Genomic DNA, 13345 nt, shown 5'->3' with positions numbered 1-13345 from the left:
GTGGGTGGGGGTGTTGACCAATTGCTTGAGTCAGAGGTTGGCGAGGTTGTCTAGTAGGGTGGTGGTGGTGGTGTTGTCCTTGTCGTTTTCCAGGTGGAAGTTGAGGTCCCCTAGGAGGATGTCGTTGGAGGAGGCGAGGGCGAGCGGGCTGATGAAGTCTGCGATGGCTTCGCTGAACTGTGAGTGTTGTCCCAGGGGTCTGTAGATGAGGGTCCCTCTGATGGTGGTCTTGGGATCGGTGTGTATCTGGAAGTGAAGGTGCTCTGCGGTAGAGAGGGTGTCGCTGGTGTTGCTGGTGTTGGTCGTGATGCGGATGGTGTTTCTGTGGGCAATGGCGATGCCGCCTCTGGTTCGGTTGACGCGGTCCCTCCGGATGATCTTGTAGCCGTCCGGGATGGCTATGGCGATGTTGGGGGCTGAGGACTCGCAGGGCTTAATTTGTGCCGGTGCTTGACGGTGCTTAGCACCGGCACTTAATTAGCAGGGCTGAGGCTACACTCATTTATGAACGTCAGTAATTGATTTATAATTAATTGCACAGAGTGTGTGCTGTGCTGCTCCTCCACCGTAAGAAGTGCTTCTGCTGCTGTGTTACATCAAGTACTGCTTGTGTTGTTGTTGAGACAGACTGCCAGACTGGTGAAGAACGTGTTGTATCACTTCTATAAGTTAGTTTAAAGTTCTTCACTGTTCCTCAAGGGTTAACTACTTCTTCTCAATCAGTCACTGGCAGCCCAGGGCCACGCCGGGATCAGTGGGCGGCACACTGAGTTGGGCAGGGCGCCTGGTCTTCTGTGGGGGTTGGGGCTGTGCGCGGCAGCAGGCAGCGTGCGCTGATTTTTTTCAGATTGCATGCCATGCACGCTCATTTACTGCTTTTGCCGCGCCCCAGCATACCCGCACCTCAGCATACCCGCACTACTGCATTAGCAAACAACTAGCCCGCTAGGCAGCCATGCCACCAGACTTCAGCTTTCCACTGTTCCCAACCATCCTCCGTGCATGGGGAAGGGGCGCTGTGACTGTCCCATTAAAGCGCTGATATATCCGGCCATGATACGAGTGTGTGCGCACGCCAGCCAGGGTACAAAGATTACTTCATCTGCGAATCTGATGGTGATTTTAATTCACCCGTCCAACCAGCCGCCTGCCATTAGTCTGTACCACCTACTTTGTGACGACATGAGTGAGTCGAAAAGGATTAAATCCATAATGTTTAACAGAGTATGTCACGCACAGAACTGAGCCAGTTTGGAAATATACTCTGGGGTCTCTGTTAACGAGCGATAGACAGTTTGTCTGAGAATGCCATATGCGCAGGTAAAATAAAACCATTCCATACCACAAGGAATATGTAACAGCACATCTGCCCTATAACATGATTCCATTTTCTGCACTGCGCCGACACAGAAACAGTCTAGGCGCTTCTTTTTGGCATCTTCAGCTCACAGACTGATTAAAATTTTTTTCCAGTTAATGCACGTTTTGCTTACAGCAGAGCTCAAAAACACAAAAAAGCAATGACTGTCCCGTGTTTTCGAGTTTAATTGTGAGCAAGACTTTCAGTAACTTGGAGATATTTTGAGTTAATTTATGTGCATAAGATGCCCTAAAGAATAGCACAGATCCCACTCTGCGCTGGCACAGTACAGAAAAGGGTATCATGGAGCCAAATCAATATGGTTTCCTCTGTCTCATCACAGAGCCGAGCGCGTGATTTTATGCACCTGTTTGAATAGTTGGGCTTGATTTTCAGACAGTGCAGCTTGGAAACAGTGAGAAAGGGTTACCTCGTTCTGAGTTGTGCTGTCTAACTAATGTTCTAACTCCGAGAAATATTAAGTGAAATGGATTCACTTTTGGCACTACAGGTGCATAAAACAGTGCTCTTGTCTCAGCACTGAGAAAGCGAAGCCCATTATGATTATCATGAAGAAGTGATGCATATCTGAACGTGCACCAAGGTTTAATGATTGAGGCAGATTACTGTGTAATAGGACAAATCTAAACATATAGTTTTAATTAAAGAGGGGTGTGAAGGTCTGAACATGCACTAATGATTAATGATTAATGGGGCAAATCAGAACATGCATAACAGTGGTATTTCCTGACATGTATTGAGTATTCTTGGCACAACTCTGTCCACTCCTGCATAAGAGTTGCCTGAAATAATGTGACCATTCTTTACACATTATTGGCATACGACATCATGGTGCTCACCCCTGGTGTAAGACATGTACTGGTATTAGATTGGTAATATTTGGCACTTTTATAATATTAACACTGCTGGACGAGGCCTAAGCCTGTAAGATTTGTGTAACCTGTGTGCTGTGGGTCCGCTCGCTGCCAGCACTGGACTCTAGACAGGAGCTCCGTCCTTCGCATGGCTCTCTAAGTTCTACCCACTGTCTGGCACCTACAGGGGTTTTGCAAATCAGACCCTGACACCCTGTGCATACTGTAGCTAATGGGGCCTTGATGGGCTTCATGTGTGCCAGGGACATGGAGGTGAGATGTCCTGGGTGTGTGGTGCTCAGTATTCCACCTCTTTGGGTGGATGTGTGGTTTTTTCAGATTTACACCCCTGTGGGTGACATGAACCTCCCCAGGATCTTGCTGTGCCACAGTTTGGCCCATCTGTGCTTCGATCAGATGTGGCTAGTAAGTGACCCTCAGCCACAGGTGCACAGTACAGGGTATAGACTGTCCTCTTGAGCATCCTTATGGCAATGCACATGGCTCATTTTATGACATTTCAACCTGGAGATTTCAGTTCTAACCCTTGTTATGGCACGTTCAGCAATACTAGTTCTGGATGTGGGTGGAGCCAATAGAGGAAGTGGGTGGAGCCAATGTAGTGGGTGGGTGGTGCCTGGGGGTGTGCCTCATTAAAAAAATTGAGCACCTGCACTTAATATTTTACAAATTAAGCACTGCTGAGGAGGCGTTCATGCAGGTTTCCGTGAGGAAGGCGACGTCCGGCGCTGTGGTGTTGAGGAGGTCCCAGAGCTCGACGGCGTGTTTGTGGACGGAGTGGGTGTTGATCAGGATGCACTTGAGGTGGTTGTTGTTGTTGGCGTCTGTCCTGGAGGGCGTGGTGCCGGTCCGAGTGCAGGTGAAATTGCAGGCGTGGCAGGTGAAAGCTCCGTAGGTGCGTCTCGGGGTGGCTTGGTAGCAGGCTGGTTGTCGGCCGGTGTTGAGTGCGTGGAGGGTGGTCGCGTCGTATGTCCGTCGGGTGGGCAGGTTCCAGAGGGGTCCAGGCGCTGGGCGTGGTCCAGGCACGGACGGGCGCAGACGGGCTTGCCCGTGGCGCGCGTCCGCTGCGCGGCCTCCATAAGAGGCGAAGTGGGAGGGCCGAGCAGCTGGGAGGCGGGAGCGGGGTGGCCAATGGGCAGTGGCAGGGGGGGGGGGTACAGAAGGAAAGAAGGGGGCGGGCCGCGGGGGAGCAGCGGCGGGGAGCGGGGGGGGCACAGAGGGCAGGGGTGCCTAGAAGCGGAATAGAACGAAGAGAACAACAATCAGGTCAGAATGACGGAGGCAGCAAGTCCAGAGCAGGAGCAAGCGCACCAATGGCAGGTGCGAGCCGGGGGCAGAGTCTCGGGCAGACGTAGCAGCAGGACGAGCCGTGCGGCGTGGGGGGCGACCTGGTGAAAGGTCGCACTCACCTGCGCCGCGCGGCCTCCATAAGAGGCCAAGTGGGAGGGCGGAGCAGCTGGGAGGCGGGAGCGGGGTGGCCAATGGGCAGTGGCAGGGGGGTACAGAAGGAAAGAAGGGGACGGGGCCGTGGGGGAGCAGCGGCGGGAAGCGGGGAGCGGGGGGGGCCACAGAGGGCAGGGGTGCCTAGAAGCAGAATAGAACGAAGAGAACAACAATCAGGTCAGAATGACCAAGGCAGCAAGTCCAGAGCAGGAGCAGGCGCACCGATGGCAGGTGCGAGCCGGAGGCAGAGTCTGGGGCAGAAGGAGCAGCAGGACGAGCCGGACGAGCCATGCGGCGTGGGGGGCGACCTGGGGACAGGTCGCACTCTCCTGCGCCGCGCGGCCTCCATAAGAGGCCAAGTGCGAGGGCGGAGCAGCTGGGAGGCGGGAGCGGGGTGGTCAATGGGCAGTGGCAGCGGGGGGTACAGAAGGAAAGCAGGGGCGGGGGAGCAGCTGGGGGGGCACAGAGGGCAGGGGTGCCTAGAAGCGGAATAGAACGAAGAGAACAACAATCAGGTCAGAATGACCGAGGCAGCAAGTCCAGAGCAGGAGCAAGCGCACCGATGGCAGGTGCGAGCTGGGGGCAGAGTCTCGGGCAGAAGGCAGAAGGAGCAGCAGGACGAGCCGTGCGGCGTGGGGGCGACCTGGGGACACTACCATGGATGCAAGAAGATACTGAAACCCAAGGGGTCCATGTGTACACAAATGTGACTGGAAGAATCCCGGCACTCAGAAATTGTAACAATTTATAAGTATATAACCTTGATACGTTTGTACACCAATATAACAAAGTTCTGTTCGTTCACAGGTAAGAACCCAGAGATAGATTCACAAATGATTTTTAGGCAAAATTTCATGAGTTAAATGCATTCCAAAAAATTAATTTGTACATGCAAGCTAAAAACAACACCATAACAATTTTTGTCAGGACTGAATGCACTCAAAATTAGTCCCAAGATGAATATAGGTGGCAGAATGTTCCTTTACTGATAACTTGCATCAGTCCGTGTGAGCAGAAATGGCCGACACGTGTTTCTTCCCATCCAGTTACTTCCTAAAGGCTTTTTAGGTAAGAAAATGACAGTCCTGGAATAACAGATATGATGAAAGACTTGTCGTGTAGATAACTCTTATTCATATAAATACTAAAAAATAAAGACGCCCATAATCAAATATGTAGGGGCCGGTGGTAGACGCAGACTCGTTATGTGGGCAGCTCCCTTTAAGAGTAGAATGAGTTCATTTTCTAAATAGTACTCAATATTCCAGGATATAGTGTTGTTGAAAGAAGTAGATCATGGAGCTGTGATAAGCCCTTAAAAATATTCTGTTGATTAAATGCGCTGTCCTACGTCTCGGACATCCATTTTTTTCCTGCATACTATGGTCTACAGGTTTCACACCAGACTGCCTTCCAAGGTCAAGCGGCGTTTCTTCAGGACTGTATTTTTCTCATCCTTCTACACAGGGAGGCACCTATTTGTTAATATCCATACTCCTTTTGTGCTATCCTCTGTGTACAGCACACTCATGTAATTGCCTCTTGGTCTGGAGACTCGCTCGCTATGGGCAAAGAGGAGAAGAAAAAGATACCACATATATACATCAATATACGTAACCTATAGTGGCGATGCGGTTATAGCCAACCATTCATGTGCTCGCACAATAAGTCTAAACAACATGCAAAGTAAGCGTGTATACAGGAGTGAGTCAACACGTGCAGGACACTTGTGGGCACAGCACACAGTGCCTAACACTATATGTAGTGTAATAAGTCTGTGTGGTTTACGGGGCAGGCTTACCCTCTCAAACGTAAGTATGGGTCCCTATAGGAATACGGACGGAGGATCCAAGGATTAAACCACTTAAATTATCTGGTGAAAATAATAGAAAGTATTCCATGTTGCGTTAAACAGACCCTGGGGCATGATGGGTACCCCGTTTCTCTTACTGTTCATTATGGCGTGCTGTCCTGGAAACCTATCTGCATTTCCTGGTTCTGAAAAGTAGTTGGGACGAGCACCATGGAGGTTTAGATCTTCTACTGTAAGTGGATAATCTCAAACAGCTGACTGTGTCTGCTTCACGAGTCATGTGACTGCATGTCATCATACCAGTGAGACCAGTCTCCCATTAACAGCCAACTTTGAGTGTACCTCACATGAAGGCATCAAAAACGTTAACGTTGTAATCATTGACGGCACTGGCATTTTATTCATATGTTTGAATCCCTAAGATCAATGCTGTTGCGGTGATGGGCCCATCTCTAGTCTAGACTAGACTAGTGTAGTCTAGTCTAGTCTAGTCTAGTCATGACAGAAGTATGTGCTGGTCTCTTTGGAGCTGTATTTAACAACAAGGGGTGGTGATGGACAGAGTTTCTGAATTAAGCAGAATACTCTCACCCAGTCAAGAGATCAGGGCTAGATCCAACACCGTTTTTTAGCTCACTGCACCATCCCAGTTCAGAACCTGGCTATATGCAAATTAGTCTGTTCCTGTCCCAGTGCATGATGGGAACAGGGCAAACCAAACTACCAAGCCAATTCTTACACTGGGAAGGAAACAAGCTTCCGGGGACCGGTTTCTGGCATTTCAGCCGTCGTCGGCCCGGCTTGCTTGAATCCTGATGGTGCAATGAGCAAGGGACTCACATCTGAGTATACCCTTCCACGCTTAGGGTGGACAAAATATTTAACAACAAGGGGTGGTGATGGACAGAGTTTCTGAATTAAGCAGAATACTCTCACCCAGTCAAGAGATCAGGGCTAGATCCAACACCGTTTTTTAGCTCACTGCACCTTCCCAGTTCAGAACCTGGCTATATGCAAATTAGTCTGTTCCTGTCCCAGTGCATGATGGGAACAGGGCAAACCAAACTACCAAGCCAATTCTTACACTGGGAAGGCAACAAGCTTCCGGGGACCGGTTTCTGGCATTTGGAGCTGTGCAAAACATGTGAACCTCTACATCGTACTAGAGATCCAATGCCGCCTGACCCATAGTCTTAGAGCGTCCTTTTCTGTCATTGCTGTATATACTGTTGTAAATGGAAGCCTTGAACCGGGTGTATTATTAAGGTTCCTTTATTAAGGTTAGTTGCAAGTCAAGTCTTCAAGATGATAATGTAAAAGACCCACCAGGAGTGACCTCCTTGTCACTCAGCCTGCCTGGTGCCAACTGCCAGTTGAGACCAGGCTAAGCCACCAACACTCCATGATGTCACCAAACATTCTAGTGGTGACATCATGTGAGTGACAATGAAATCCCACAGACAGAAAAGAGACAGGCTAAATATAACACATCTCCTTTCTTTAGGGAAATCAAAAAGAATGAAATACGAATAAGTAGCATTAGCTTCAGTTGACACATCCATGTAAAGTACACAGTACATTCTAAAGATAGACCATTGAAATTAGCGTACACATGGATATAAAAGTACAGAACACATTCTAAAGATAGAGCACAACTAGTCCCAAATCCCATCCCCGTTCCTTGGGAAACCCAAATACAAATTGATTTTGTGACAAAAATGGAGCCCACTTTGCTCCGTAACGGAGTACTTCTCTCCCCGTGAACCACACCTTGGAGTAGCCATTGCTCCGCCCCCAATTTTCTAATGGGGTACCCACCACCCTTAAATCTAAAAAAAAACCACTCTGCACCGTAACGGGTACAACTCTCCCCGTGAACCACACCTTGGAGTAGCCATTGCTCCGCCCCCAATTTTCTAATGGGGTACTCACCACCCTTAATTAAAAAAAAAAAAACCTTAACCAGGACACATATAGTCCCAATCACCTCACCCTGTGAACTTCAAACAACTTGAGCATATAGCCTCCATCTAAAGAAAATAAAGTAAAAATGCAACAGGGCAACACTCTGAATTATAACCAGCTACGCCTCCCCGAAGACACAACATTTTGTTACTCACCACACACTTGCCATTCACCACACGTGAAAAATACTGCATGGACACTCACCACCCCAAAACCATGACCTTAAAACAAATTGCGCAAGGCACACACACATCATCCACGGGCGCTCACTACCCCAAAACACACTAGCCCAAAACGCACAAGGCATACACCATGCCAAAGTAAGCAGCTAAAACCACTACAGATTCAGCATCAACCCTACATGAACCACGAGACAAACATCACAATGACCAGCATAGTAATGCAAGAGAAAGTCTTGTGCTCCGGTGAGCGGTCTCTCACCCGAGGCTGCCAAAGGCATGGTAATTGTCATCCTCCAAAACAGCATCTGTAAAGTTCAAGGTGTGTTTTGTCCATAAGCCAGACGAAAACTAACAAATCCCGAAGTTCGCAACGTCTCCCAAAGACAGCTTTAACGTAATCAGGTAGAACAGTTATTGTTAGATAAACCTTCCCTCACCGATCTTAAAATCATGTGGCCAAAAGTCTCTTATTCCCCTTGGGGATCGTTCCCATGGTGACGATCCAAACGAAGACTCCGTGCATTAATCTTAAGCAAAGCGACGTCATCGGTAAAATGGTGGCACGCACACTACGTCGCACCAGGTGGCTCACAGCACGCCTGTGCTTTAAAGCGTGAGGATGCAGCATCTCCCACGACGTCATAGAGAGCTCCTCACAGGTAGGATTCAAGCGTTTCTCGCGCATTCCTTTTAAAAATGTATCACCGTTAAACATTGCGCAGTGAAAATAATATTTGAGGATTCCGCAGTAGAATAAGTACGTTGGTCTAAACAAAATGTTGACAAAGTACGTGCCGTCACTTGTTCTCCACATGACCTTGCTCAGGTTTCGAAACATATCCGCTACGTACTGTTCCTTTCCAACTTTCTCTTTTTCTCGATCTTGAAAACTATTAACAAATGCACAATGAATTAGATTGTATGCTTTTTCCTCAGCATATTCTCACAAAACTGCTAACGGTGCCTTGTTTTCTTTAAACACTGACACTGCCGCTCGATCACAACCAGCAATTTCAGGCTAGAAAAACAGTCCAATTCCCCAACTTGCCACAATATTAAACTTATGCACATCAACACCCTGGGTTTGCAGGCCGTCCTGATAACGAAGGACACTGGTGGGACTTACCAGGGTGCATGTCTTATCTTCTTTTAAGTTTCAAACGTTCTCTAATTTTCCTTAAAGTTCTTTTAACACACAGGCCCTTCTACTTTAATAAGTTCCTTAATACTTGCTTTTTCCTTAACGCTGTAGGTTCTTTTTCTTACTCCCGTCGTCTGCACGCTGTAAATCCGCTCCAAATTGTCCCAAAGTCGCCAAAAATGTTGTAAATGGAAGCCTTGAACCGGGTGTATTATTAAGGTTCCTTTACTGAGGTTAGTTGCAGGTCAAGTCTTCAAGATGATAATGTAAAAGACCCACCAGGAGTGACCTCCTTGTCACTCAGCCTGCCTGGTGCCAACTGCCAGTTGAGACCAGGCTAAGCCACCAACACTCCATGATGTCACCAAACATTCTAGTGGTGACATCATGTGAGTGACAATGAAATCCCACAGACAGAAAAGAGACAGGCTAAATATAACATATACCATCTCTACAGAAATATTATAGTTTACGCAAAATAGTAATTGTACTTGCATGACCCTGGATCCATATGCCACGTAAATCACTTATTAGGGTTGTGGTGAATATGTATGCTGGAAATAGACGATTATCAGACGCAGGTAGATTAGCAGGGTCCATGTTAGCAGACATAAGATGCTCTAAGATGATATGTTAGACTAACAGGAATATACTGTGGGGGTGACTCTTTCACAGTTCTAGGATAGAGGATTGTTCTGGAGTGTCATACTTTGAGATTTATTGGTTAGCATAGTCTTAACGTCCATCCATAATCTACTTCTCTGGGTCTCTGTTCTTGCTGGTTGACTGACGAAGATTTTCATATTAGCATTGCAAGGCAGTTTTTACAAATTACTACCAGCCATCCCCAAGAAGGGCACATGCTGGTAGTGTTTGGTTCAGCTACAGTGTCACTGTTTAACGAAAGCCTGTTTGACTCTGTGCTGGTGTGGAGCTATAAAGGTGGCAAATGCCTTTTGGTGCCCAGACAGGTAAATTACAAAAATGAATGTCTGGCAATGCTGATATTGTCAGGCAGCCTATGTTTTTCTTCTCAGACAAACAGAATGTAGAAATATGATTTTTTTGAATGAAGAAATGAAGACTGTTGAGTATTTCTATGGACGTTCTTTTCCTTGAGAGCTTTGTATTGTGATGATATAGGGAAACAAGGCAAAATGTTGCTCTGAGAATATGCTTTGTTAAGCATCTGAGACTGCCATCTAAAACTCCAATTCTAAGTCATACAACTGACCATTTACCTTTTATTTTCCTTATCCAGGCAGCACTCACATTTCCTAAATTTTGTGAACCGGTGCTTAAAGGAGAAGGTAGGCATTGTTCTTATAAATTATTAGAAAGATTTGATTATCCTGTTTTAGCCTGTAATTCAGGATTTAAATTTGTTTCTTGCAGCAAAGGAAAATGACACACGGCGACTTTGGAAAAACATTGAACCACATTTAAAGAAGGCCATGCAAACAGTTTATCTTAGAGAAATATCCAGGTAACTGTCTGTGTTTTAGATCACTGCTGTCGATCCTCCTACATAAGCCTGGTTTGTTTGTTAAACACTTGTTGGTCTTATTGTAAAAATGACATGGGTATCTTACTACCTTAGGGGTGGTTTGTATGTATTAAAAAGGGAGTTTTAGACCTGGCAAGGGGTTTATGTTGCCAGGTCGAAATGACAGTTTAAAAATTCACACTGGTGCAATGGCAGGCCTGGGACCTGTTTTAAGGGACTGCTTAAGTGGGTGGAACAATAGGTGCTGCAAGCCTACTAGTAGCATTTAATTATTGAGCCCTGAGTATATGATATACTGCGGTTCTAGGGACTTATAAGTAAATTACATATGCCAATCGGGTGTAAGGCAATTTTACCAGACTTTAGGGAGTGAGCACAAGCACTTTAGCTCTGGCTAGCAGTAGTGAAGTACACAGTCCTAAGGCCAACAAAATCTATTTCAGAAAAACAAGAAAGGAGAAGGCAAAATGTTTGGGGAAAGACCAACTTAAGGCTGACATGTCTTAACAGCCACTTCACCTTCATTGTGACAGAAGGAGCAGCATTCTAGTGTTGTTACCCTGTTAGGAAGAATGGCGGCTTTGTGCAGCGAAGGGCCAAGGTAGGTTGAGAGGTCCCCCCCAATGTAGTGCCATGTGGCATCAGGACGGGAGAAGCGAGGCCAGAAGAGTGTCCAATAAGGGGTCAGCAGACAGGGCTGGGCTTAGTTGTGGTCTGTGTTATTCACCCGCCCTACCTGGGTACGTGCAAGGTAAAAGGAAAATAATTATTCCTGTAAATATTGTTTTCCCAGTGTTTCATGGTGGAGTTGAGGGCAATCCTAAAGCCTCAAACATCGGCAAAGGTCACCAGATAGTGGATCTTGGAGCCGAAAGGGATTTGTTCAGGACACTGGAAATCATTACATTGTCTTCTTTGATGCAGTGACGGTGCTCCTTAATCTCCCAAGTGTCCGTTGAAATCCTCAGCAACTGTGGAGACTGTCCAGGTTTCTTGCTCTGACTTGTCAGGAGCACGATTCACAAGTAAAGCATAGGATGGCAACCCACTTTGAGTGAACAAGCTTTAAAGAATATTATTATTCAATTTGTAGTGCGCACAGCTACTCCGAGGAGTGTCTCGGCACGAGCCTGGCCTGGGAGGAGGTTGAAAGTCAAATGACAAAGTAAAAGAGAGAGGTTTTGAGTTTTTTCTTAAAAGTCACAAGATCTTGAATGCTACGTAGGGCCAGCGGGAGGGAGTTCCATGCCAGAACAGCTTTCCGAACAATGGATCTCCCTCCAAGCCTTTGTCGATTGAACCGCGGTGGGGATCTGCGCATGCAGTTGTGAGGAGGAGGTCAACTGTCTCCCCGGAACATAAAAATCTCCTCCGTAGATAGGTGGGCTTCCGGCCGTATAAAGCTCTGTGGGCGATAGTCAAAATTTTAAATTTTAATCGAACTTCCACCGGAAGCCAATGCAAAGAACGCAGATGAGAGCGCCCACTGCTCCTGCTGGACAGGCCCAGCAGGAGCCTGGCAGCCGAGTTTTGCTCTATCTGAAGTTTATTCAAAAGAGAGCTCGGGATGCCAGCGTACAATGCATTAGCATAATCCAGGCGGGAGAGGATAAGAGCGCGAACAACAGTTTCCTTAGCCAACTTGGGGAGAAGAGGAAGAAACTTCCTCAATGTTTTCAGGATGCCCAAAAAAGTCCCGACAAGCTTCTTGACCGGGATTGGAAAGGTCCGGTTCTCCTCAAACCAAAGCCCGAGATTCTTAGCATAGAGCATCTTCGTGCTAGGCAGGGGGGAGCCTGGGGGCCAAAGTTTCTCTCTAAAGTTTGCCGGGAATTTGCCGTACAGAAGAATCTCAGATTTCTCCTCGTTACATTTGAACTATGCGTGAGCAAGCCAATGAAACACAGAAGAAAGACAATGTTGAGCAGAGGAGACCGAATCATCTTCCTTTCCCCAGGTGAATAGGAGCTGGGTGTCATCAGCATAGGCTATCACCTTAGCCCCTATTGTCTCCGCTAAATAAACCAGCAGGGTGACCTAGATGTTAAACAGAAGGGGACTAAGGGATGACCTCTGCAGGACTCTAGTAGCCATAGGCTGGGAAGCAGAGGCACAAGGTGGAAGCCAGACCTGTTGCGAACGGCCATCAAGAAAAGACCTGATCCAGCCCAAAGCTAACCCCGATATACCAATCTCCGAGAGACGGTCAAGAAGCAAGGAGTGGGCACCAGCATAACCAAAGCCACCTTTCCGCCGGCATCCAAGCAATCCCGGATAACCTCTGACACCTCCAAAAGCGTTGACTCTGTGCTATACGAAGCTCGGAATCCAGGCTGAGCCAGATGGAGCAGACCCATGGCCTCGACATACCCAGTAAGTTGATTTGTAACCACCTTCTCACATACCTTAGCCAAGCTAGGCAGGAGAAAGATAGGGCGGTAATTTCCAGGAGCCAATGGGTCCAAGGTGGGCTTCTTCATGAGGGGGAGGATCTTAGCTTGCTTCCAGATTGCGGGAACCAGAGCGTCCTGCAGAGAAGTATTAATGATCCTATTGACTTCAGGATTGATGATGTCAGCAGCTGAAGCCAAGAGTCTGGCCGCACAGGGGTCCGTGGGTGAGCCCGTTTTTAAGCTGTTCAGAATGATATAAGAGCATTGGTGTTGAAACCACTAACAATACAGCTCCAGCTTTCTCAGGATAGGCATCAACTGTTCGATGAACACACCGATGAGACCTGGATCATGCATGTGCTAAGCCACCCTGTGTAATAAATAAACTTGCAACATATATGATCCACAAACCAGTTCTCAGTATCCTTTATTGTGTCAAATGCATGGTATTTGAAGGTCTCAGTCGTCCCGTAGCCCTGGGCCCATCGCAAAGGGACAGTTAAGGCTGTGTTCTAGCCAGTATGTGAAAACTCAGAATCCTAAACTTTAGTCTCACAGCTAACCATCTAGATTTAAAGTGCGAACCAGGAAGTGCCATGTCCCTGCTGGGGCTACCAGGATGCACACTCCACACATCCCAGAAAT

The 13345-nt window shown here is 47.4% G+C and overlaps 1 protein-coding gene across 1 annotated transcript in view; it reads left to right on the top strand.

The window, feature by feature from the left end:
• Positions 1-13345, top strand: part of ORC5 (origin recognition complex subunit 5) — a 401683-nt gene that overhangs the window by 189550 nt on the left and 198788 nt on the right. The window contains exons 7-8 of the mRNA XM_078679036.1: positions 10062-10110; positions 10196-10286. Of these exons, the coding sequence (XP_078535162.1) occupies positions 10062-10110; positions 10196-10286 (140 nt within the window). The remainder of the gene's footprint in view (positions 1-10061; positions 10111-10195; positions 10287-13345) is intronic.

Source organism: Lissotriton helveticus, chromosome 1_1 (genome assembly GCF_964261635.1).
Source record: "Lissotriton helveticus chromosome 1_1, aLisHel1.1, whole genome shotgun sequence".
In the NCBI taxonomy this organism is placed as follows: Eukaryota; Metazoa; Chordata; class Amphibia; order Caudata; family Salamandridae; genus Lissotriton; species Lissotriton helveticus.
The sequence above is the reverse complement of the archived record's forward strand: the minus strand, read 5'-3'. Positions and strand labels throughout refer to the sequence as shown.